Source organism: Micromys minutus (assembly GCF_963924665.1).
Source record: "Micromys minutus genome assembly, chromosome: 6".
Classification (NCBI taxonomy): Eukaryota; Metazoa; Chordata; class Mammalia; order Rodentia; family Muridae; genus Micromys; species Micromys minutus.
In genome coordinates, this window is record NC_137975.1 from 34864096 (window position 1) to 34892012 (window position 27917).

General features: G+C 33.9%; 1 protein-coding gene across 1 annotated transcript; it reads right to left on the minus strand.

The window, feature by feature from the left end:
- RGS21 (regulator of G protein signaling 21) lies at window positions 1–26657 on the minus strand (the record flags this gene model as incomplete). Its single annotated transcript, XM_080918330.1, has 3 exons — window positions 26588–26657; window positions 20410–20576; window positions 1–204 (listed from the first exon to the last, which is right to left on the minus strand). Exons 1-3 carry the CDS (start codon window positions 26610–26612, stop codon window positions 1–3), a joined length of 396 nt encoding a protein of 131 aa, XP_080774456.1. The 5' UTR covers window positions 26613–26657.
- Between the last annotated feature and the right edge of the window lie 1260 nt (window positions 26658–27917).

Here is a 27917-nt window from a genome sequence, read left to right on the forward strand (position 1 = left end):
TTATAGGAAAGGCAGCCATCTTTTATGATTTCCAGTCTGTTGGCTATTTACCAATTTCTTGTAGATTTCTGACTTTAGAAAACGAGGAAAGGAATCCTTAGCCATGAGACTATAGATTAATTTCTGAGCCTCATCAAAGCATTTTGGAGTTGGCTCAGCGATATTTCTTGAGATGAGGTCTCTGGTACTGAAGTCAATGTTAATCTGTAGAAAACAAGGTTGCATGCCATTACATGAGATTCAAACCATGCATCCCTTAGCAGGATACTACATACACTTTCAAAGTTATTTCATGGAAAATAGCATACATGTGTTGTTTGACACAATGAGTTCTTTCTCTGTTTTACAATGTTTTTACCTTGAGAGGTGACATTGGCAGAAAACAGCTAAAGCTGACTTTTACTATTTTTCCTTTAGTGGCCAACCATTCCATATTATATTTAATTTTACTTTTTATTCTTCTTATTCTCTACATTCTAGTTGTTACTCCCTACCAGTTCTTCTTCCAACATTCCACACCCATTCCTTCTCCCCATTGTCTCCAATAGGATGTCTCCACCCCGCACCCCACCCAATGTTTTAAAAGGGCAAAATGAAAATGCAAACAGGAATATGATAATTTAAGATGCTTTTATTCCACACCAGCTTATTTTTCTAAAACTTGGATCTGAATTCCAAGCACACATTTACATAGGAATAGCTATAATATCCTAGACTGTGTTTCCCAATCCTCCATATACTCAGTAAACCATGTGGGTTCCCAGCACACTGCTCTTCCAGCACACTTTCTTCATTACCATCACATCTTCTGCAGGTAAAAATGTGCATATGTTGAATTACACACACACACACACACACACACACACACACACACACACACACACATGCTCCTACAGAGAAACAACAAAAACAATCACAATAACCACAACCACCACCACAGCAACAACAAAAACACACCAAGAAGGGCCTAGAGAAAGCATTTGATAAAATTCAACAGCCATTCATGTTAAAAGTCTTGAAAAGAGCAGGGATCCAAGGCCCATATCTAAATATAATAAAAGCAATATATGGCAAACCAATAGCCAACATCAAACTTAATGGTAGGAAACTTGAAGCAATACCACTAAAATCAGGGACTAGACAAGGCTGCCCACTCTCCCCCTACCTATTCAATATAGTATTGGAAGTCCTGGCCAGAGCAATTAGATAACAAAAGGAAATCAAAGGGATACAAATTGGAAAGGAAGAAGTAAAAACATCACTGTTTGCAGATGACATGATAGTGTACATAAATGACCCCAAAAATTCTACCAGAGAACTTCTACAGCTGATAAATAAGTTCAGCAAAGTGGCTGGATATAAAATTAACTCAAAAAAATCAGTAGCCTTTCTCTACTCAAAGGACAAACATGCACAGAAAGAAATTAGGGAAACGATACCCTTCACACTAGTCACAAACAATATGAAATAATTTGTTGTGACTCTAACTAAGCAAGTGACATACCTGTATGACAAGACCTTCAAATATTTAAAGAAGGAAATCGAGGAAGATCTCATAAAATGGAATGATCTCCATTTTTTGATTGGAAGGATCAACATTGTAAAAATGGCCATCTTACCAAAAGCAATCTATATATTCAGTGCAATCCTCATCAAAATTCCAACCCAATTCTTCATAGAATTGGAAAGAGCATTGTGCAATTTAATCTGGAATAACAAAAGACCTAGAATAGTGAAATACATCCTTAACAACAAGAAAACATCTTCAGTAATCACCATCCCTATCTTCAAGCTCTATTACAAGGCAATTGTGTTAAAATCTGCATGGTACTGGTACAGAGATAGGCACATAGATCAATGGAATAGAATAGAAGATCCAGAAATGCGCCCTCACATGTATGGTCACTTGATTTTTGACAAAGGAACTGTAAACATTCAATGGAAAAAGGACAGCCTATTAAACAAATAGTGTTGGTCCAACTGGCACTCAGCATGCAGAAAAATGAAAATAGACTTTTTCTTATCTCCTTGTAAAAGTTCAAGGGCAAGTGTATCAAATACCTTCACATTAAACCAGATACACTAAAACTATTAGATGAGAAAGTAGGGAAAACCTTAGAACACATAGGCACAAGACAAAATTTCCCGAACAGAACACCACTTCTGGGCATAAACCCCAGAGATGCTCCAACATACTACAAAGACACTCTAAGGTCACATATCTACAAATGGGACTTAATGAGATTGCAAAGTTTCTGTAAAGCTGAAGACACTGTCAAGAAAACAAAATGACAGCCAACAGATTGGGAAAAGATCTTTACCAACCCCACATCTGATAGAGGCCTAATATCCAAGCTATATAAAGAACTCAAGAAGTTAGACACCAGAGAATCAAACAACCCTATTAAAAAATGAGATACAGAGCTAAACAAAAAGTTCTCAATCAAGGAATATCGAATGGCAGAGAAGGATCTAAGGAAATGCTCAACATTATTAGCCATCAGGGAAATGCAAATCAAAACAACCCTGAGATTCCACCTCACACCAGTTAGAATGGCTAAGATCAAAAATTCAGATAGCAGCAGATGCTAGCAAGGATGCAGAGAAAGAGGAACACTTCTCCACTGTTGGTGGGGTGGTAAACTGGTACAACCACTCTGGAAATCAGTCTGGTGGTTCCTCAGAAAATTGGACATAGTACCTGAAGACCCAGTTATTCCACTTCTGGACATATACACCAGAGACATTCCAACATACAACAAAGACACATGCACCACAATGTAGCCCTATTTATAATATCCAGAAGCTGGAAAGAACCCAGATGTCTTTCAGTAGATGAATGGATCCAAAAATTGTGGTATATTTCTACAATGGAGTACTTACTACTCAGCTATCAGAAACAATGACCTTATGAAATTCTTAAGAAAATGGATGCATCTAGAGAATATCATCCTGAGTGAGGTAACAGAGTCACAAAAGAACAGACATAATATGCAGTCACTGATAATTGGATAATAACACCAGAAAGCTCTGAATAGCCCAGAAAGAACTTACAGACTATTTGAAGTTTAAGATAAACAAAGGCCCCCCCCCAAAAAAAGAAAAAAATTATTATGCTTAAACCTTATACCAAGAAAACGTTGACTATTTCCTGGTTACATCTTGTTTTACATGTACTTTATGCTCATTGTAAGTACTAAGATTTTAAGGCATACTATCAAACCTTAAAAAAATAAGAAGTACTAACAAAAGTGAATACATATGCTTTTATGCAAAAATGCTTTTAAAATCTTTACATTTATCTTTGTTGTTTAAAATAAACTTTTCAATTAAAAAAAAAAAACTCATTGAAGGCCAGAAACTCATTGTAAATTAGCTCTCAAAAAAAAAAAAAAAAAAAAAAAAAAAAAAAAAAAGAAAAGAAAAAAAGAAAAAGGAAAGAAAGAAATCTATTACATTGTAATACCTCATTCACCTGGAAAACTGGTGAAATTTAAGCCAACTTTTTCAGTAGCTACTTGATCATCTCAATCTGTATTTCAGAATTTTCCAACAGAAAAAAAAATCTTATTCAAGGCAACTGAATTAAACTCACAATATTCATGATGTCTAAAATATATGTAAATTTTAATATTATAAGCTCCCCAAAGGCAGGCACTGTATGTCCATTATCATTATTTCTTGTACTTAGCTGAATACCTACTACAAAATAAGAAATCAATAGGTATTTATGGAGTAGAATGAGAACATCTTAGGAGAAAAATGTGAGAGTTGATAAAGTGCTGTAATTTGGGGATTTGGTAAGAGAAAACTCATAAACATCACTTATACAGCATTGAAGTGCAGCTAAATTACAGGTAAATTGAGCAGCAATTAAGTCCAATTCAGCTCCTAACTTGCTATGTATATAAGAAAATCAAAATTGTAGTTTTAATTTTTAAGGCAGAAAAGTGAACACTATGGGCTCTTACCTTAAAATGTTTTATTTGCTAATGATTAAATATTATAAAATATTTTAGTGAATATTATTTTAGGGAGAAAAACAATAAAATATAATTAAATTGAAGAATCCATTCAAAATGCATGATTAGATCTCATATAGTTCCCTTTGATGAAGATTTCAGCTGCTCAGTGGTACCAGATCCATCTTTAATTTTATTCTTTGTTCAGTTTCTTAGGTCCTTCCCCAAAGAGCCACTTGAAATGTTGGAACCTCTGTAAACATTCCCTAAACCTAGAGTCAATTGTTCCTTATTAATATAAGAGGTCACATGGCCATTTTTAAATCTGATGCCTCAGGGACCTTAGACCTTGATACTGCTGAGCTTTGATTTTCTTACTTTTATCTATTTATAGTCTGAACTAGATTATGTCACTGAATTGAAATGTAGAAGAGTTTTAATCCAGCAATAGCTGCTCTGGCAAGGGATCACACCCAAAAATATGATCCATCTGGAATGCAGTCATGCCCTGGACTACTGTATGATCTGACTGAAATAACATCGTGCTCTTGGTATAAACCTTTAATCCTTATCAATGACAGTAAGTTTACTTTGTAGAAGAAAGCAGTTAGGCTTGAAAGGGACCTTTAATTGAGGGCAAAGTAATGAATCAGAGAAAGATGTGACAGAATGGGTCACAGATAGAATACACCTGGATCCCATGCGGACAGCAGAGCAAGAGTGGCTACTTACAGACCACATGGAGCTCAAGAAGGAAGACCAAAGTACAGATGCTTCAGTCCCTCTTAGAAGGGGAAACAAAAATATTCACAGGAGGAAATACAGAGACAAAGTTTGAAGCAGAGACTGAAGCAAAGACCATCCAGAGACCGTCCCACCTAGATATCCAGCCTATATTTTGCCAACCAAACCCAGACAATATTGCTGATGCCAAGAAGGACATACTGACAGGATTCTGATATAGCTCTCTCCTGAGAGGCTCTGCTAGAGCCTGACAAATACAGAGGCAGATGCTTGCAGCCAACCATTGAATTGAGAACAGGGTCCTTAATTGAGAAGTTAGAGGAAGAATTGAAGGAGTTGAAGAGGTTTGCAACCCCTTAAGAACAGCAATAACAAACAACCAGAGTTCCTGGGGACCAAACCACTATTCAAAGAGTACAAATGGACAGACCCATGGTTCCAACTGCATATGTAGCAGAAGATGGTCTTGTTGGGCATCAAGGGGAAGAGAAGCCCTTCGTATTGCCAAAGCTCAATGCCCCAGTATAGGGAAATTTCAGGGTGGGGAGGCAGGAGGGGGTGGGTGGGTGAACACCCACATAGAAGATGGGATAGAGGGTATGAATGGGAAATGAGGAAAGGGATAAGATTTGAAATGCAATTAAAATATATCCAATAAAATAAAGTACAAAAGAGAAGCAAGATAGAAAAATGGTGTGGGGTATGCTGTAGGTGTTATGTGTGTGTGGCAGTTTTTCCTGTATAGTTCTATGGATCCAGTTCACAGAGAACAAGGTAAACACAGGTGAACTGAGAATAGCCAGAATATGAGAAGGAGCCAGATAGTTTGAATATATTGCCAAAGTTAGTATGAGGCCAGGCAGAGCAATTTAGCCAGAAGCCAAAACAATCCAACTTGAATTAGTTAACTTGGAGAGGAGTTTGAGCCAAAACAGCTGAGTTGAACCATCCATGCCAAGTTCAGAAAGAGCTAGAAAGAGTGAATTTATTGAGCAGTCAGTCTGAGAGGCTGAAATATTCATGTCTAGGTTATCAGGTGGAGGCTGGAAGGTGAAGCCTTCAAAGTCTGGGCTTGCAGAAAGTTAGGTTGTGCAGAGGCTATAAGCTTCCAGGCCTTGGCCTAGCAATAGTTAGAAATGCTCTGGGATCAGACCAAGCCATGTATGCCTAAAGCTTGGATACAAGTCTCATCTCATTCCTTCATTAGAAGAAAGTGACACATTTACAGAGAGATATTCTAAGTAATGATTGGAGGTGTCTATTAGGTCCCATATGCTATCTCTATTGTGGGAAAAGACATCTGATGAATTGAATTAATCATAGTTAATACTGAACAATTAAATGTCAGATACCTAAAAAATTGGAGAAAGATTTCTGATGGATAATGAAGCAAAAATTTGAAGGTTATAAAGAGCTACTATCTTGGATGTCTAGGGCGTAAGCCAAGTCTGAGAAGAATGAGTGAGATTTAAAAGGGAGACCCAGGTAGGTCTAGTATGTCTTATGTACTGCAAAAAGGAGTTTAGTTTCCTTGGTATAAGACTGAAAGAGCATTGATTACCATCAGGAACTTGTCTTGTTTTGTGAACACCAATGCTAACCTATTAAAAAAATAAATATAGGAATATATGAATATAAGCCTCCATTTGCTTCTTAGATATGTAGAAATTCTTCAGTAGCATCAAGTATAATTTGTATTTTCCTAAATGATATGTGAAACAACTTATCCTATTATATGTAGACATTCATCAGAAGAGGTTTGACTAACAATAGTATTCATTGGTGGCTATTGTGTAGTCATGCATACTGTCACCAAATCATTATCATCACCTTCACCACCACCATCACCGTCCTCATGATCACAGTCATGCCTAACTTAGGCATTCATGAGCCTTGCTATGTAGTCCTGAGTTATTCATTTCTTCTGTTCTCTGTCTACTTTGCAGCCAAGGACACTACCTCTTAGATGTATCTTCTCTGCTTTTATACACACTTTGAATAGCCACAAAACTATAAATTTCCAGGATATTCTTTACATTTTACTGCTTCTGAAGTTTTCTATATTATCCTGCTTAACTAAATCACTTTTTCATATGAGTCTTTCACAAGACATTTTTGTGTTTAAGGTTAAATTCAAGTCACATTTTCTCTGGGATTATGAATAGATTAAAAAATGATGACTTCACAGGAAATTTTCTGTCACAGAAAATCTATCCTTTTTGCATTTCTCACAAAGATAAGGACTTAATAAACACATAATGAAAAATTCAAGTGAAGAAATTATTGGGTATTTATTCAAAATGATTCTAAAATTTGAAAAGAATCACATTTAAAGGCATTAATAATAATTGATACTACTATCAAAAACATATCTGACTTGCTTGTTTCCTTTCCAAGTAACTGCCATCCTCAGCTATTGATATCTCCGTGATGAGCAGATCATTGTTCCCAAGAGATACTCAGTAGTTTTATGAAGATGTGTCTTGGCAGTTCCACTTAATGTCAGTGACAAAAACATCACGCCCGCATGTTTATATAAATGTCATTATTTTTCTTTAACTTGTTCAAGCTTGACACAGAAGAATTATCTTTGATGACTCCTTTACTGATCATTATCTAGTGTGGTCTCTCTCTCTCTCTCTCTCTTCCTCTCTCCCCCCCCACAGTGTGTGTGGTTGTGTGTGTGTGTGTGTGTGTGTGTGTGTGTGTGTGTGTGTGTAAATTGTGCCTTTGATCCTAGAGCTTCACAGTAATTATTTTTTATTTTCAGCATTGTGCATACAGTTTAGGTTTTACTATATATACTCTTTCCTTTCTCTACGATATTTCTTATAAAATCTTTTTCTCTCAACACTATGGACTGTATTACCATATCAATTTCATAACTGTTTATTGTATAAATATTTGTCTGGAATTCCATTAATTTTCTGTGATTTGTATGTGAAACATTCCACAGTGAGATCTGTGTACCTCACTCTTTTTTTTCAGTATTCTGATTGTTCCTTGTTATAATAGTAACTTTTTTCTGCCTGATTTAATTGTCCTCTGAGATGTTTACTGTCTCTGTCTGCTAGTCTAGGCCTAGTCCATGAAGCTCTAGCCTCCATACAGTCTTATCTAGTCCTAGAATGCTTTCAGACTCTGAGACTTACTAATGAATAAGCTCACCCTTTCTAATTCTTTCTGAGCTCTGTAGGACTGATTCAATGTAGTTGGTCTGTCTCAAACTCCTTTCCAAGCTAACTAATTCAATCTGGTCTCTCACTTGGCCTTTGACTGAATTGTGTCTAACTTTAACAATCTGTTCTGATCTTCTGGCTCCTTCTCATTCTCTTCCTCATTCTGTCTTCACATGTGTCTGGCTTATTCTTTGTCCCTGTAAAACTGCCTCTTCTTTCCCTCTTAACTGCCCTTGGAGTTCTTCCCTTTCTTCTCTCTTCTCATGAGACCTGGGCATATCCTAGTCTACCAACTCTCTCTGATTCAACAGTTTGTCTGCTACTTAATTAGACACCACTTTCAAATGTAGGTGCTTCCCTCTACAAACTAACTTTATGTTTATTGTTTGGGATAAATGTGTGTGCTAACCACGGAGCAATGTCAAAATTAGAAGCTGTTTCTTTTTTTCAAGTAAATAGCACAATCCTGGGGTTCATACGGTAATCAGATATCCTGCAACACTTGGATATAACCCAAAACATGCTACCACATTTTCTATTTCTAAAGGGATTCTTACGTAAATCTTTTAAACATTGTTTTCCCACCTAAACTTCTCCTGCCTTGTTTATTCATGTAGCATTTTTCCCTGTATGCTTGATTTCATAATGAGTATTCCTTCAAAGCCTTCATGTGTCACAGTAAAGATGTTTCTCTTATTTTCTTGTGGGTATAGAAATATTGAAAAGTTAGGTTTATGCTTAAACATATTTGGGTATAAAAACCTTAGTTAATTTTAAGTGTTTAGTTTTATTTATCTAAGGAAAAATATTTGTTATAACAAAAACATTCAACAATTCAGGGGATGGAATTAACATGTCTTTTGTTTACTATCTTCCCAAGTATTTTTTTTCTAATTATTTGTTTTCCATATATCACAAACATATTAGCAGAATTCATTTCCAGGAGATAGTTCTCTCATTTATTTCTAGTTTGATTTTACTTAGCAACTATGTCCTTTCCAATGATCGAAAATTTTGAATAATGGATAAATTCTAAAGTAATTTGCAAGAGTATATAAAGATGATTTTTAATATGCAAACAATTTCAAGTGGAATATTAATAGTAGTGTGCTAATTGTTTATGCTGATCTTTCATGCTGTTATAGATACTTGTAACTTGTAAGATGATTACAGTTTTTTACATCATTGTTTAGAAAAATGTATTATATATTTAAAAAATAACCATTTTATATAAACTGAGTACAATTTATTTAGAGTATTTAATGAACAGTTGTATAAAACCATTAGAATCTGAGGATAGCAAAAAAAAAAAAAAAAAAAATCAAGATGTGATTAGGAGGACAGATTTTGGGAAAGCAATCCAAAGTAAATAAAATAATGTTTTCTAGAAAAAGGTCTCTTCCAAGAAAGTTGAAATTTGACACTGGGATTTGAATTATTGTTATGTGTAGGGAAGATGAAATCTGGGGCATGCCTGTAGTAGGACTCATTGAAAGAATCCTGTTGAGCTTCTAAGGAGTAAAGGCATGACCCAAGTAAAGGAACCCCTGTAGCACTGTACAACTTCTTTATGTATTGTGAAAGCGATGAGGAGAATTTTAAGAACGGTAATAATGTGAACACGTGTCTCAGTAGTCACTGATTCTGAATGATCTTAATAGCAAGGTCTGAATGAGGAAGACAATCTGGAAACCTTATCAGACAGGTGGGCAGTACTTAAGGAGTGATGCTGTAGGTGCAGAACATGTATTTTCCACACACATTTAGTAGGCAGAGAAAAGAAGAATTATTATCTAATAAATATGACTAGAGGGCATGTCTTAAGAATGGCCAGCCTTGAGGAAAATTTCAGTGAAAGATAGAAATGCTGATTAGATATGGACTCTTAGAGAAAGAGAGGATGGAGTGGTAGCTTACAATGATCTATTCAATACAATGACAAAGCAGAAATACCACTAAAGAAGATTTAAATAACATTGGCAGATGAAAGCTTTTTATGGGAAGTAAAACTTACCTTTCAATTCTGTTATATATAAAAAAACTACTACACACTACATATGGACAATATAAAATTGATTATATGAGAGTAGCCATATAACACTTTATATTAGTATAAATGAACATTTGCTTTTGTTTTTATAGATAGTCTTAGATTTCACATGTTTCAAAATTGTGTTTTATTTGCCTTTATTTTAAAAGGATGTGGCTGTCTCCTATTCTTAAACTCTGCCCTTTGGGCAACACAGTCTCCTGCCTCCTGCAGACCCTGAGCTTCTTCTCCTTCATGTCTTTCTGCATGCCACCATTCTTCCTGCCATGATGATAACAGACTAAACCTCTGAAACTGTAAGCCAGTCCTAATTAAATTTCCTATTTTATATAAAAAAGAAAGAAAGGTTATCTTTTATAACACAGATTACTTCACTTTCAGTCTAAGAAAGTACATAAGTTTCTGTAAGGCTAAGGACACTATCAAGAAAACAAAACAGAAGCCAACAGATTGGGAAAAGATCTTTACCAACCCCACATCAGATAGAGGCCTAATACCCAAGGTATACAAAGAACTCAAGAAGCTAGACACCAGAGAATCAAACAACCCTATTAAAAATGAACTAAACAAAAAGTTCTCAATCAAGGAATATAGAATGCCTGAGAAGCATCTAAGGAAGTGATCAACATCATTAGCCATCAGGGAAATGCAAATCAAAACAACCTCATACCAGTCAGATTGGCTAAGATCAAAAATTCAGATGACAGCAGATGCTGGCAAGGATGTGGAGAAAGAAGAACACTTCTCAACTGTTGGTGGGGTGGTAAACTGGTACAACCACTCTGGAAATCAGTCTGGTGATTCCTCAGAAAATTGGACATAGTACTACCTGAAGACCCAGTTATTCCACTTCTGGGCAAATACATCAGAGACATTCCAACATACAACAAAGACACATGCACCACAATGTTCATAGAAGCTCTATTTATAATAGCCAGAAGCTAGAGAGAACCCAGATGTTCTTCAGTAGATTAGTGGATACAAAAATTGTGGTACATTTACACAATGGTATACTACTCAGCTTCCAGAAACAATGACTTTTATGAAATTCTTAAGAGAATGGATACAGCTAGAGAATATCATCCTGAGTAAGGTAACAGAGTCACAAAAGAACAGACATAATATGCAGTCACTGATAATTGGATACTAACCCCAGAAAGGTCTGAACACCCCAGAAACAACTCACAGACTATATGAAGTTCAAGAAAAAAAAAAAAGAAAATAAGAAACCATTATGCTTAATCTTTATACATCAAGAAAACTTTGACTATTTCCAAGTTACATCTTGTTTTACATGTAATTTATGCTCATTGTAACTAGTAAGATTTTAATGCATACTATTAAAGCTTAAAAAATCAAATACTGATAAAAATATATTCGTATACTTTTATGCAAAAATGCTGAAAATCTGTATATTTATCTTTGTTTTTTAAAATAAAGTTGTTCAATAAAAAATAAAGATTGTTATTCTTTGAAATGAGAGTTGCTATCTTATCACAACCATTTTGAGGCTTCTAATTCTTGCCATATTTTGCAAAAGCCTTTGCACAGTTAACAGGAAGAACGAGCAAATTATTGCATTGAGAAAAAAGCTCTATGGGTGTTGTCCTTGTTTAAAAACATTTTTATTTTAAGACCCAGAATATGTTAATACTCGTGATTTTGCTTAGCTGAAAGTTAAGAAAGCCAAATTCCCTTCTTGTACACTTGCATGTTTTAAATTCTATCTCCTTTCAACAAATTATTTTCACAGGGAAAATACTTTAAAGACTTCCTGTTGGTCTCATTTTTAAATCTAAACTCTCTTTTGTATATTTTTATGTAACTTGAATGGACGGTTTTCAGTTTGGTTCCCACATTCAAATTAGGTGGTCTTTCCTCATTTAAAATGCAAAGTGTAGCAGGATATTGTTACTGAGTAAAGGATGTAAGCATGCATAAGTAAAAATTTTTACCAAACCTGAGTATTTAGCATCTGAGACCTCATTCACAACGCTAAAAAATAATGACTATTTAAGTTAAAGCCATCGGTAATCATGTTTTTGGTTACTTAATTCCATTTAATCTCTACTAACACCTCTTGTACTACTTCATTCTTGCATCAATAAAGGCAAATGAAATATATTCACAGGGTTGCGATTAAAGCAAACACAGCTTTTTGCAGCATCTGTAAGCAATATGAGCTTACTCAAGACCGTATCCGCTTGTTATCCGTGGTGTTGGTGACAGAAATAGATGACACAAGTTGGGGACCATCGCTAACACATTAAATTGGGCAAGAGAAAAAGGTTAATAGAATTAAAAAGCAACTTCATTAATTAGACAAGCAGTCAAAGCAAAGATGGAAATGAATAAGAACCAGATGCCTGTTCAGCTTCTGTGTGAAAAGGAGCTGACACATATAAAATTATAATGCACACAGATTTCTAAATACATATGCTTGGGATGTTATTTTATTGTTAGTGGAGCTGGAAAAGGGATAGGCAGCTCTCTCCTACCAGCAGCAACTGGTTGTCCTGGTTTAAAAGCACAAGAATACAGGGCAGCTTAAAAAGAACAGGATGCAGAGAGTATCCAATTAAAAAAAACGAACACAGGGAGTTTGCATTTTTAATTTGAAAAATAAATTTTTGTTGGTTTGGACAAATGTATGGAGACATTCATGTCACCTTTTGCCTCCTAATATAGTATTTGATTCTGGACTTCATAGTCTAAGATGTCACACAAATTACAGAAAATATGAGAAGGAAAATGAAAACTTCCATAGCAATGAAAATATATTTTGTCTGACTATTTATGCCTTTAATACCTTTAGAGAAAAATATCAAGTCTCCTAGTGTGTAACATAAACACTTAAAAATGAGTAGTAGAACTAGAGGAGGAATTTGAAAGCTTGAAGCATAAGATGAAGATTCTTTCCTCACCTCACTGATCTGGTAGATGGAAGGGTCATCTTTTTAAGTTTTCTTGTCTATCTAACTATCTAGCTATCTGTCTGTCTGTCTATCTATCTATCTATCAATCAATCAATCATCTATCTGTCTATCTATCTATCTATCTATCTATCTATCTATCTATCTATCTATCTATCTATCTATCTATGTATCTCCATCTCTAAAATTTGGGTCATATTCTCCTGCATAGTGGATGCTTGTAACATTTTTCTGAGGCAGTGAATACATGTGCTGATGAAACAAGACAGCTCACATAAAGTCACTCAGTATAAAATCATTCTCTCTCTCTCTCTCTCTCTCTCTCTCTCTCTCTCTCTCTCTCTCTCTCTCTCACTGTTTCTATAATCTGTTCATCTTCATCTATTATCTGTGTTACTCATTTTTAAGAGCTCCCTTTAATTGAAGATTAATAAGATGGTTGTGTAGAACTCAAGGGGGTGTGGAAGATGTAGGGGTGTTTTATATACCCTGCCACACAGCTCCAAGCTACTGTCATTACTTAGTAAATTGCTCCGGCTTTGGATGGCCCTTTTCTTGATTCTTGTTTCTCTCATTCTCCTGACTTTTCTTCTTCCCTCCTGTTTCACTTGTTTGCATCTTTTCTCAAATCATAGTTAAGTACTAATTTGTTTTTCTGATCCACATTTTCTGATCTCCAAACTCAGATTTTCCCATTATATTATTCCCTTGTACTATATTTTAGTTTTATTTTATAATGCTTGTAAAATCAACTGTAGTTCTTTAAATCCCAGGGCTTTCTAAAGTGTTGGGTAGATGGTCTACTGAAGAAGTAATACTTTCTCTTTTCTTAGATATACCGACATAGGGTGTAACATTCAATACACACACAACTGTCAGTGAATAAATAAAATAGAAAGCAACCAAGAATCAAAAAACAAGTATATTTAGGAAAGACTATATTTGGGAGTAAATTGTTAGCTATTAATAACTAGTAAATAATAAAGTAATTCTCAAAGGGACGTCAACACATTGGAGAATCTATAATGAAATAATGTCTATTAATAAACATAAAATGGACAATAAAAAGTATTATTCCAGAAACACTAAAAAATATCTGCACACCTATTTTCAAAGGCTATTCTCCATCAACAAGCCACATACCTATTTTTTTTACTCAGTTCAGTTTTAAATTAACTGAATTTGAAATAAAGAATAATTTAACATGCTTTATGGAGTCAGCATGTCTGTCCAGATAGAGTGCAATTTCATCAGTCTTATAATTATTGTTTTTAAGCAATTTTTCTAAATGAAAATGGAAAAAACTAATAATTAAATCCATCATTGTTTTTAATGTATCCTTTTTCCCACCGGTAAATGAGTGGCTTGTGACCTTCATTAAAGAAACTTCTTTTTGCAATAGATGGAATGCGCAAGTGGCAAAAATACAGAACATAAATAACTGTGGTGTACGTATTTCTTACTGGTACACTATTATGCACCGCTTCTATCTAAGGCTCAGGGGTACCTGGGGCAGCAGACTAAAGTTCGTAAGAGACAGAATACAGAACATCTGTTGCAAGATTGTGTCTTCTCAATGTAAAGGGAAGTTGCATCCAATAACAACAGTGGTTGACATGCCAATAGGGATGGGGGAAATTTAGATGAAGAAGCCTAGGCAACTTGAGAATGAATCAGTTTTATTTTTTGCAGGGGGTGAGGGGATGAGAACCTGTAAGTCCATCCAAGCTCAAGTGATCAGCTTTTAATACATGTAAATACAAGCAACACTGAAGGTATATAGTAGGAAGTGTTTACCTGAATATATGTAAAAATAATGATTAAAGAACAACTTAGGATTGTAAGAAGAAGTATGGGGGCATGAGAGGAGTCAAGAAGAAAGTGGTAGAAATTATGTAATTATAATAGCCAGATATGAAATTGCTTTGAAATTTATTTTAAAGTAAGATAAAATATAACAATAAAATGATAAAATGTTGTCTGGTTGCTAATATAATAAACCGGAGTTTGGAAATATTTGTTTTTATTAGTATAATTAGTTCAATATCTAGCAATTAAACTTGAGTTCTTGTGCACGCTCATTATGTACTCTGACTAAAGGTTGTACCTATGAATTTATATAATTTATAAACACTAAATTGTGGTTTGACTGCACATCTTTCTAATCTTGCAGGATGGGAATGAACTTCTGGTTACTAGTACTAGTGGGTAAAACCGTACATTTGATATTGTTTTCCTGTTTTTTTTTAATAGTTATTGTATTTTATGTATGGGAGTGTTTTGTCTTCAAATTTGTATGTGAATCACATCAAGCTTGGTGTCTCTAGAGGTGAGAAGAGAGGTTAGATTCCATAGAACTGGGGTAACAGAAGATGGTTTTAAGCTAACATATGGAAGCTGGGATCCAAACTCAGACCTGCTGCGAGTATGCTCTACTACTGCGTCAACTCACCATCTCCTAATAATCTTCTTATTAATGACACATAGGACCATTGGTGAAAAATAAGATAGAATTATCATTTATTTTATAAAATAGTTCTTGAAAGCCAATTAATATGTCGACTTCAAAATATCTAAATGCATAATAATGGTCCAAACTGAAATATGACTACAGTCAATACTGAGAATCCTGCTTTATTTGCTACTCTCAGGTGCTTTTCATATCAATTAGTGAAACATGAAATAAAAGTTTCTAAAATAGTCAAAATGTCTAGTCATTTACTCAGAATAACTGGATTATACAATTTGCTTCATGAAGTTTTTTTCTCCATAGCCCATCCTGGTGGGATTTCCTCAAAGAGTTTCTCATTTGGAAAGCAGATGATTTGTTATCACATTTTGTACAGTGTATATCAACACTTCACTCTCTACTAAAGCCTTAAAAAATTAGTCTTTACATTTTTCCAGAAACCTACAAGTGAGATTTTTAACACTTTAAACTTTAATAGCTCACTTAAAGACATGCTTATAGAAAAGTATAATTAAAATATTTAAAAATATCATAAACCTTCCCACATGGAATCATTTCTCTTCACAATACGTCATTTATTGCCGTTATGTGCTTTATGTGCATAGTGTGCTTTCCTGTTTTGGATGAAGAAAGTGAATCTCAGAGGTAAGAGGGTCTACAGTAAAAATGAGGCACTAGATTTGAATCCAACTTGCGATACACCAAGCATTACATTTATTGTAGCATCTCAGGGTTAAAGGGAGAACCAGAGAGAAGACATGATGACAGAGTGTGTGTAAAGTGCACCCGAAACAATTATATCTGTCACAGATCGAAAGGCCAGTTTTTGTCTGTAGTCTCTGCCTGTTTGGATGCTATCCTGCCAACCATATAATGTCTGCTTTTAAACAAGGGACAGTAATGAAGTTTAGTACAGTCTAGATGCAATCAATGAAAACTGATTAAGTCAGTAGCATTTCTACAGCTAAAAAATAAAGATGTAATTGTTTGGAAGGAAAGAAGACTTAGAAGACACTTAGAGAACATGTCTATACCACCTTTCTTCAGTGTAAGATTTTCTACCCAGAAAATGGGTTATAATTTAATTCTTTATTAATTTACAGAGTACAAGCTGAATGTAGGATAAAGAATAGTCTCTTATGAACTGCTCTGAAATTAACTTTCTGCTTACAAAAGTCATTGTGTCTTCTAACCTACTTATAAGAAAAGCATGTAGTTTCATCAAATTTTTCTACCAGATAAATCTAGAATCTTTCTCATTACTTCTTTATCTCCAACAATAGAAATAAAGATATCAAACCTATTCCCATCTTTTGGCTGACATTAGCAATTTCAAAGTACTTGCAATTTCTGAAAATATCACAATGCTTTATACCACAGTGATAAACTCGTGTATGTCTTCAATATGAAATATTCTACCTTCATTTTCTCTTTTTAAAAATCATGAATTATATTTTAAGACCTGTGTCCTTATTTTGTGAGTTTCTCTGAAAATCTATTCTATACCTTTTGCTGTGATTATAATCTCTCCTTACTACTATGACAACAATTAACTTTAAGTATTTTGTTATTATATGCTCCCCTTTTTCTTTGTGCTTTTTTGTTACAAGTCAGTCTCTCTTCCTATCTTATTAAATTTATTATTTAAAAAAAATACTCAAAACTCTGTTTAATAAATAAACCTACTAATCGTTATATTATCTTTAATACGTAAGTAAAAGTCAATGAAGATTTGACAAATTAGTTGGCAAATAAAACAAAACATTTAAGTGCCCTGAAGCATTTGCATTAGAAAGAGTTAATGGTACATAATAGAAAAGAATGGTTAAACGTTGACTAATTCCGGGTTACATCCTGTTTTACATGTACTTTTTGCTCATTGTAACTAGTAAGACCTTAATGCAGAGTATCAAATCTTAAGAAAAAGAAAAAAAAAAAAAAAGCCAAGCACTGACACAATTGTATTTGTATACATTTATGCAAAAATGTTTAAATTTTTCTTTTATCTTTGTTTTTAAAAATAAAGTTTTTTTTTAAAAAAGAAAGTATCAACAACAAAAAAAGAAAAGAATGGTTACACACACACACACACACACACACACACACACACTGATATACATGAATTTTGTCATGTTAAAATATATACTTCAGAGTCATTTTGAAACAATATAACCATTACTTTAAAAGGGACCATACATTTATTTGTATTTTATTTAGTTAATTAGCTGTGAAAAATATTAAAACCTATCAAAGTTTTATATATGGAAACAGTAATTGCATTGTATAGCTAAATTATTACTGAGGATGCTTATTTTAGACAGAGAGGCTAAGGAATAAGCAACTGTTTGTGAAATTGTTAATTATATCTTTGACTTCAGCTACTTTGTTTTATATTTTTGATTTTTATTTTACTTATGTGTACTGATATTTTTGCCTGTATACGTGTCTATGTACCACATATTTGCCTTGAATCCTCAGATGCCAAAGGAGGACATCAGACAGCTTTCTATTTTGTGGGTGCTAGCAATTAAACCCTGATCCTCTTCAAGAGCGCTGAGCTATCTCTTCAGTCTCTCAGCTCTAACTGTAAAATTACATTTTCATTATATTTATCCAGGATGTTTACTGTGATGTTAATGTAGCCACCGTTAATTATATTTTCTAGGAAGAAGAAACACTGGCTTGGAAATGAGGATTGCAATAAAATACACCTTTTCAGTGTTGCTTTCAAACTTTTAGGAAATGGCACATTAATCAACTTGACAAACCATAAGACTACGTTGTCAAATTTCCAGAATTATGTATTGATTTTTAGGTGGTGACTTGGAAATGAATGTTGAAGCATCTCCACATGAGTTAAAGTTCTTTTCTATCCCCTGTGACTTCCAAGCTACACTTCAGTACTTCTTGTGTCTGTTAGTGTTACACCAAACCAGTAATGACTGCAGTCATTAATGTCCATCTAAAAGTTGCACTTACTAAAACTTTGTGTCCTAGAATTTTTAATTAGTGTATTTTCATTCTATTTCTCTTACTCAGTATCTATGAGGAACACCGCGATACTCTCTGCACAAATCTGAATCTGGAATCATAAAATATAACAGGTATTAGTGACACATGCATGGTTTTCTTACCCTGGAGGAAAATCACTGGTGCTATGAGCTAATTTTTGGCCTTACTAGATTACTGCAGCTTTGTATTTGCCCACCAATTTCATTAATTTTTTTGAGTGTGTGTTTCATATTTTCAAGGTATGTTTATCAACCTTAACATGTAAGCTCTTTAAATACTAGTTACAATTAATATTATACTATCTGGTATCCAATCTTCATACTGAAAGTTCAATCAAAGACTAATGAAACTTTTGATATCAGAAATATTATTAAATTGCTCAGTGAAAAACATTCTTAACCAAGTATAATGGGCTGAGTTTGGGTTTCTAGCCCCTAAGTAGTGTTGGGAATGATTGTAACCCTAAAGCTGAGAGGTAAAGAGATAGATTCTTGGGACTAGTTGGCAGACAGTCTAGCCAAAACAGTAAACTCAAGTTGCAATGAGAAACCTTATCTTAAAAATTAAGATGGACAATCAATTGGTGTGCTGTTTCCTGGGAATAATCATCTCTCCTCTCTGCCTTTTTGATTACTTGTATTTCTTCATGTAGTGGTTAGGTCTGTGAACTTTTCCCTGTATGTCTTGTCATGTATGAAAATTAGAAGACAGAAATTTGAAGGAGAGCGAGAGAGCGGTGTTATATGGGAAGTTTTAAAATGAGAATAGGGAAAGGTTAGGAAATACAATTATATTATATTCTCAAAAATAAAATTAAAATGTGTAGTTAAGAAGGATGATTAGATAGCAACAGATATGGAAACTAGCACCTGGCATATACACATACACATCTGAGAAAATCTATACATATATATGCATACATGCAAAGGAGCATATGCATACATAGAATACAAATATTAAAAAACAAATGATATTTCAAGAGATATTATCAGAATCCTTCTAGAGTTGCCTGTAGAGAAATTTTAATCCAGTCACAAGGCTGCTCTGGCTGGAATAAAGAGATGCCTTTATTATACTCATTCAATCCCAGACAATGTAGGTAAGCTTAGTTTGTAGAAGGAAGCAGCCATGTTTATAACTGATGTGTAATGTAGGGGCAGACAAAGCAACAAATCAGAGAAAGGTCTGACAAAAATGCATCAGAGGTAGGATACAGTCAACTCTCATGAGAACAGACAAGGAAGTCTACTAAGAGCAGCAAAGCAAGAGAGAGTTAAGTCAGATCTGTTCAGTCTGTTGAGTTCAATCATTGCAGGTTATAGCTGTTTAATTTAGTCATTGGGTAGTGAGTTCCATGTGTGCAAGGTAGAGGCATTGAATTTGTTTGATATTTCATGTCATTCAGTGAAGGTCAAAAGAGGCAGTCGAAGCCAGAGTTATTAGAAGGAGCCATAAGATGAGAGCAAGTTGCCAGAGTTAGTAAAAGGTCAAGCAGAACAATTCAGTGAGAAGCTAAAAAAGAGCTAGATTGAATCTATTAGTTCATAGAGAAATCTGATAGAATAGCTGAATTGAACCATCCAGCCTGAGTTCAAAAAGGTTAGAAAGGGTGGGCTTATTTAACAGTAATTCTCTGAGCTGATAATAACATTAGGGGAATGAGTTAGTTGCACCTTCTCCCCTGAGATGCTTTGTATTTTTCTGATCTTTAAGTTGTGTACAAGGGACATTATCACTTCCTAAAGATATTGGCTCATTTTTTATAAAAATGTTTCATACCATTGTTTGGAATACAGAACACTATTACATGATATAAAGGCAGACTTTTAAGAAATTAAAAACTAAACCTGGTGATAATGCAGTGGTAAGATTGTTTTTTTTATATGTATTTTCTTTTAAAACTATATGGGCATTGGATATATTTATATATTGGAGTCTACTGTCAGTTTTTCATCTATATAAAAGAAATAATTAGGTTACTCTTTAGATGGAGTTAATGCCATTTCTAATTGTGAACTGTGACAGGTGGAACTTCATTATTCTAAGATATTTTACATACCTCTTTTGGTGCATCAGCTACAATGAATTCTGAGTAAATCATCTTAGCTTTGGTAGCAATCTTTTCTCTACATTCTGTTTTCTTGAAGTCTTCACAGGCAAGCCAGAACTCAACATTTTCTTCACTAAATTCTGATTTTAGAAATGTTCGGAAAGCATCCAATCCAGCTACAACATATTAAAAAAACATTGCATCGTCTATAAAGATAGTAACATTTCCCAAATAAGTCCATTGAATCAAATGAGAATTTATTGGAATAACATCTACTGGCTTATATTTATCATTCAGATAATGTAATATTTATATATTATCATTTTCATATTAGAACAGTTAGTTTTTGTGAGTAATAACAACCCAAAATATTTTCATTATATTTTGAAAATCAACTTCATTAATAAAATATGTGTTTTCTATTTCTAGATCCTATTTTTCAGAGGATGTCTTGATGAGTACTGACTAGTGACTATTAAACTGCTTCGTTCAATTAGTCATGTAATATTAACTAGGATAAGAATATCTTTCTTTGATATAAGCTTTTGAGAAATAATTTGAAACTAGGGGAATGAGATAAGTTGATTTGGGCTCAAAGGAGAAGACACAATGTTTGTGTTGACTATATTGGAACATATCATCCTTAAACCAAGAAAGTAACTGGCAAGGTATTTGGGATTGAGCCTTTATTCTCCTCTTTATTGGACAATTTTAATTCTTCAAGTCAAGAAAGAGAGACTTTTTCCATTGTTGCTTTAAGCAATGTACTCGGTGTGAGAGGCCACATGATCATGTTTTTTTGTAACCATATATTTCTCTTTTGACTTTGGAGTAGAGGCCACAGGGGCCCCACTTATTTGCAGGCTCAGTTTCTTCAGCTTGAGACCATGATATGGATTTATAAAAAAAATAACCCCAGTTCCTTCTTTACTTATCATACCATATGTCTCAACTCCACTCCCACAAACACACATTATCATACATGCACTCAAATATGCAGCAATAAATATGTATGGGTTTAAAATTGCAGCTTAGGCTTCTTTTTCACAGTAGTCCTCATAAAAATGTGCCCTTTAGAGGTCTTTTGTGAAATAACCACAGTTAATTTGAAAAGGTGATTCTTGCCCAGTGTTTTCTACTATGTATGGTTGAGAGTACAGCTACATCTCATAAGAGAAAGATCATGTTCAGATTTCTTGTTTTAACTATATTCTTATGCTATCATAATGTCTTGGTATTTAATCTTTAATTTGTATTTGTGTAGATATGCTTGTAAGTTGAGGCTATATGTTGGATTGGGAGCATGATCTTTGGGATTTTTGTCACAGAAGAATTTGACTTCTGAATACACCAGTGATTGTGCTCTGAGCACTGGTTTTTCCAGTGCAGACTGAGAGAGTTATCCCATCTTTTCTAAGCACATGGAAGAAATGAGTTCAGGAAAATTTAGGGGACTGAATAATTAAATAGCAATAGATGAAAATAAGAAAGGCATGGGTGTTGTCCAATATTTTATAGTTTGCTTCAGGTGGGAAAATGTGAAATTGAGTAAGAAAAATATCAAATAAAGCATAGCTTTCTATGACAAAATCTCAACTATATAAAACACTGAATCAAACTGGCATGATAATTTTCTTACATGAAGTAATGCAAAAATGATATTTCATTATAAAATATATCAGATACTAATTAAAATTCTTGAAATAAACGTAAAAAATGTGGCTGTCATTCTTAATATTTTTTAATCATATGAAAATTAGATTATCTGTGTGCTAAGGTTATCTCTCATAAATTTAGATTTTTAAATTTGTAGTAAAAGGTAAAAGATTTTCTGAAAGTACTTCAAGCATTGCTGGATTTTTGAAGTCCAAACATACAAAATAAAGCATTAATTAATAAAGAAGTTATTAATTAATAACTTCTATTCTTCCATGATAATATTGAGGGTTACACTAGGGCAGATCATGCTCTTCTCTTCAAGGATATTATGAGTATATGAACATTGGAAATCAAGAGAGGACCCCATTATCTGCTTCTCTTCAGTTTCTAGAAACATCTACCCTAAACAATGCTACCTTACATACTTTAATTTGCATCCAAGGAGCAAAATTAACAATTAACATTCAGGTCAAATTTCCTCAGTTTCAGTTGTTATGTCTCTACTTTCCTTTCTGATTTTGTTAATTTGGATACTCTCTCTTTGCCTTCTCATTAGTCTGGCTAAGGGTTTATCAATCATGTTAATTTTCTCAAAGAACCAGCTCTTGGTTTTGTTGATTCTTTGAATGGTTCTTTTTGTTTCTATTTGGTCAATATCTGCTCTGAGTTTGATTATTTCTTGCTGTGTACTGCTCTTGGGTGTATCTGCTTCCATTTGTTCTAGAGCTTTCAACTGTGCTGTCAGGTTGCTAGTGTATGCTCTCTCCAGTTTCTTTTTGGAAGCACTCAGAGCTATGAGTTTTCCTCTGTGTTATTTTCATTGCATCCCATAGGTTTGGGTATGTTCTGTTATCATTTTTATTAAATTCTAGGAAATCTTTTATTTCTGTCTTTATTTCTTCTTTGACCATGGTATTGTTTAATAGAGCATTGTTTAGTTTCCATGTGTATATGGGCTTTTTGTTGTCTTTATTGTTGTTAAAGACCACCCTTAGACCATGGTGATCTGATAGGCTGCATGGGAGTATATCATTCTTCTTATATCTATTGAGGCTTGTTTTGTGACTGATTATATGGTTAATTTTAGAGAAGATGCTGTGAGGTTCTGAGAAGAAGGTGTATTCTTTAGTTTTAGGATGAAATGTTCTGTAGATGTCTATTAATTCGAATTGGTTCATAACCTCTGCTAGTTTAACTGTGTCCTTGTCCAGTTTCTGTTTTCATGATCTGTCCATTGAGGCAAGTGGGGTGTTGAGGTCTCCTACTATTATTATGTGGGGTGCAATGTATGTTTTGAGCTTTAGTAGGTTATTTTTTTTTAATGACTATGGGAGTTCTTGTGTTTGGAGCATATATGTTAAGCATTAAGAGTTCCTCCTGACAAATATTCTCTGTAATGAGTAAAAAGTGTCCTTCCTTATCCTTTTTGATAACTTTTGGTTGAAAATGTACTTTATTTGATATTAGAATGACCACTCCAGCTTGCTTCTTGGGGCCATTTGCTTGGAAGGTTTTTTTTCTCAACCTTTTACTCTGAGATAGTGTCTGTATTTGTCTCTAAGATGAGTTTCCTGTATGCAGCAAAATGCTGGATTCTGTGTATGTATACAGTCTGATATCCTATATCTTTTTATTGGGGATTTGAGTCCATATATGTTAACAGATATTAAGGAATTGCTCTTTCCTGCTATTTTTGCTTTTAGAGGTAGAATTTTGCCTGTGTGTCTTTTTTTTTGGTTTTATATATATAAAAATATATATATTTGCTTTTACTAGGATGTAGTTTCCATCTTTGTATTGGGTTTTCTACCTATAATTCATTGTAGTGCTGGGTTTGTGGTCAGATATTGTGTAAATTTAGTTTTGTCCTGGAATATCTTGGTTTCTCCATCTATGGTGATTGAGAGTTTCGCTGGGTATTGCAGCTTGGGCTGACACTTGTGTTCTCTTAGGGTCTGAATGATGTCTGTTCAGGATCTTCTAGCTTTCATAGTCTCTCTTGAGAAGTCAGGTGTGATTCTGATTGATCAGCCTTTATATGTTATATGGCCTTTTTCCCTTACTGCTTTTAGTATTCTTTCTTTGCTTTGGACACTTGGCATTTTGACTATTATGTGTCAGGTGTAATTTCTTTTCTGGTCCACTCTATTTGGTGTTCTATAGGCTTCTTTTATGCACACGGTCTTCTCATTATTAAGGGTAGGGAAGTTTTCTTCTAAGATTTTTGTTGAAGATATTTACTGTGCCTCCTATTTGATATTTTTGCCCTCTTCTATTCCTTTCATCCTTAGGTTTGGTCTTCTCATTGTCTCCTGGATCTCTTGGATATTTTGGGTTAGGAGATTTTTGGCGTTTGCATCTTCTCTGACTCTTTTGTCTCTGTTTTCCATGTTTGATTTGGCCCCTGAGATTCTCTCTTCCATCTCTTATAGTCTGCTGGAGATGGTTGCATCTGTGACTACTGATTTCTTTTTTAGGTTTTCTACCTCCAGAGTTGTCTCGTTTCATGTTTTCTTTATTGTTTACATTTCCATTTTAAATTCCTTCTTCAATTCCTTCATCTCTTTGGTTCTATTTTCCTCTAGTTCTTTGATTTCTTCGAGTGTTTTTCTTCTTTCCTCTTTAAAAGCTTCTATTTCTTTATGCTTTTCCTTCCATTCTTGTTTAAGGATCTCTATCATCATCTTGAGGTATGTTTTCTGGTCTGAGTCTTCTTTTTTCTGGAGTGTTTGGCATTATGCTGTTTGCTGTGATGGGAGAGCTGGGTTCTGGTATTGCCAGGTTGTCTTGGTTTCCATTGGGTAAGTTCTTTTGCTCTTCTCTTGACATCTTGTTATCTGTGATTATCCATGGTCTTACTGTCAGTGATTGGTTCCTGTCTCTCTCTTGTACCTTTCCTGTGTCCCTGGATCTCTGCCGTTGCCAGTGGCAGATAGTCCGAGCATTTTGTCCTCAAGCAGGTATTTTTCAGGTGGAAACCGATTCCCTAAAGCAGAGTTCCTGTTCCCGTGAACCAATGGGGGGTAGTGCTTTCTGTGTGCTCTGCCCAGACCTCTCTGCACCCCAGCTACTCACAGCACAGTCTCACCAGGCCTGTGTCCCTGGATCGCTGCTGTTCCCGGTGGCAGATGGCCTGAGATTTGAAAACATTTTAAATAAGTCTGGACTAACATACTACATACAATAAAATTTATTCTTTAGGGCATTGTGCAAGATAGAATTGCTTTTTCCATTTTTCACTCACAGAGGACATTAATTGGAGGAGAAACTGAAAGCTAGCAGCAAAGCTCAGTCAACACAGAGGCAAAATTAGTAAAATTATTTCAGTGGTTTTCTAATCTACTAAGTATTTAAAGGGTTACAAATAAATTATACTGCTACTATTTATCTTCGTTTACAAAGACCAAATTAGCTAGCTATGTAGATGAATTTATAAGTTTGATCTTTTATGTGAATAAATGCCCAGAATGTGTTATGAGAGTACACTTGTCTTCTTCTCACTTGTCCTCCTCTTTTCTGTCCTGGATGGCTGTTCAGGATGACAACCACTAGGGGGACTCTAAGAGTCGCTTAACAAACTTGATTTAATCCCATGGTTACACGGGGAAGAACATATGAAATTCCCCATTCGACATAGAAAGTGTTATGTCATATCCGAAGCATTTTCAATGAATGTCTTTCATTGTACTTGAGACAGTAGGTGGGTTGATTTAGGACTTAGCCAATAAAAGTAAAGTATTCAGAATACCTTAAAGCATTTAATCCAATCTAACTTTAATTATGATCAGACAGCAGTGCAAAATATGTACAGCTTATTATTTATCCTTTTACGTACTTGATTAATTTAAAACAAAAATATCATCTTGTTAATACTATTGATACTATAAATATATTCTGTATAACCTCTACAGTTCCCTATTTTCCTCTCAGAATCAATTACTCTGAAGCAAACTGTTTATAAGACAAATAGGAATTTTTGAAATTGTGGGAAAATTTGTGACTATTTGTATTTAAATATGGATGGCAATTTTGAAGTATTTTATATATACCTGGTCACAATTACAATACTGAGCCATGCTTTTAAATATAAACACATCTTCCATAATAAAAAATAAAATGGTTTGTGTATTTAAAGTGAAGACCACTTATTTTATACATACAAATAATTTTCTATTTTAGTTCATGAGATTGAAATGGAAGTGGTTAATTTAAATTCCAGTTGTTGATAATTTGCATATTTCTTTAGGCTTTTTATCAATGGCAAGCAATGATCAAATTCATGAAAAAATAGGATAAAATAATACAAAGCTTCTTGCTTGCTCTTTATTTATTGTTACTTTCCCTTATATACATATTTGAACTTTTGACCAACTTAACTTAGGCTTAACTAAATCTATTTTCATTCCAGATCTTAAATTTTTATGCTTAAAATGCTAATCAATATTATAATTGATGAAATATTTGTCATTTTAAGATTTTAATGAATTGTTTTTATTATTGTTAAAATGCACTATTTCTTGAGACTTACCTTGGTTAGCTAAGAGCGAGTCCATATTTTCAGACCATGCCAGTGTTTGCGTAGTTGGAGACCTGTAGAAACAACATCTACCCTTGACAATAGCATTGTGATCTTTTTCTTTGATAAATTATAGTAATATTTAAGCTGAAAGTATTTTTTAAATTACACCATTAAAATGAGCCATTGAGGAAACAGGAAAATGCCAACAAAAATCACATAGTATTTTTCTAATGTATACAAACAGTAACATGGTGTGGTTTATAATTTGATATCAGGAAATTATTTATCAATCTAACAAAAGTGTTAGTATTAGTAAATAATGATGTTTTAGTAATGGTACCAGAGATATATTGGTTATCTGAAGCAATTATAAATTTTTTCCGAATATATTGTTAATTGTGTCACTGTGTTCTAAATCAAAAATTCTTCTGATAGCTATCAAAATTAATGAATGATTTTAAAAAAGTTTTTATAGCCTACAAACTTGTCAGTGAAATAATCATGAATATTGAGAAAGTGTAGAAAGACTTCAAATATTCCTAATGTTATGATATGGAAGATGTTAGATTTTGATATTTTGTTTTAGTTACACTATTCTGAATCAATTTTATTTCTACTTAGGCTGGTAGACAAATTCTGGGCTGATTTACTTAAATGTAGGAATCTGTCAAGAGAGTGTGATACATTTTTTTTCAAAGGAGTACAAATTTATGGACTACAGTTATCTGAAGAAGGTATACATTAGGGGATATTATGTAAAATGGTAAATCACCTTTAAGATAGAAACTTTGTGAGATAAAAATATATAATGTATATGTATTGTTCTCTTCTTATTGTCCTTTTTGTTGGATATTCTCTGCATTTACATTTCAAATGTTATCCCCTTTCTTCTCTCTCCAATTCCCCTTCATTTTCTTCTTTTCATGAGGTGCTCCCTCTCTCAAACACCCACAGATAAAGATCCTGATGAAACAAACCCCATCCAAAGCCACTCCTAGTCAAAAAATTTGATTTTATAGTTATAATGTACAGACAGAAAGGGTCCGGCTAACTAGATTATATGTTTAAACAATTGACAATAGAGACAGTCACACTTCCAGGTATCCTTATAAATGTTGCATTGCATATTGATAATTCTAAATAGGGTTTTCTGAAGTGCTTCTTATGTTTTTATGTCTCGTTGTTTGTAATTTACGGCAGTTTTCTGTGACTTTTAAAGAGTTGACTGTTTTAATATTAGTTGTATTTTTATATAAGAGGACTCAGGAGAGGCTGCTGTGAATTCATTTTTCTCTCTTTTCTTCCTGACATTTTCTAGCTCAAATTCCCTTTCTAAGAG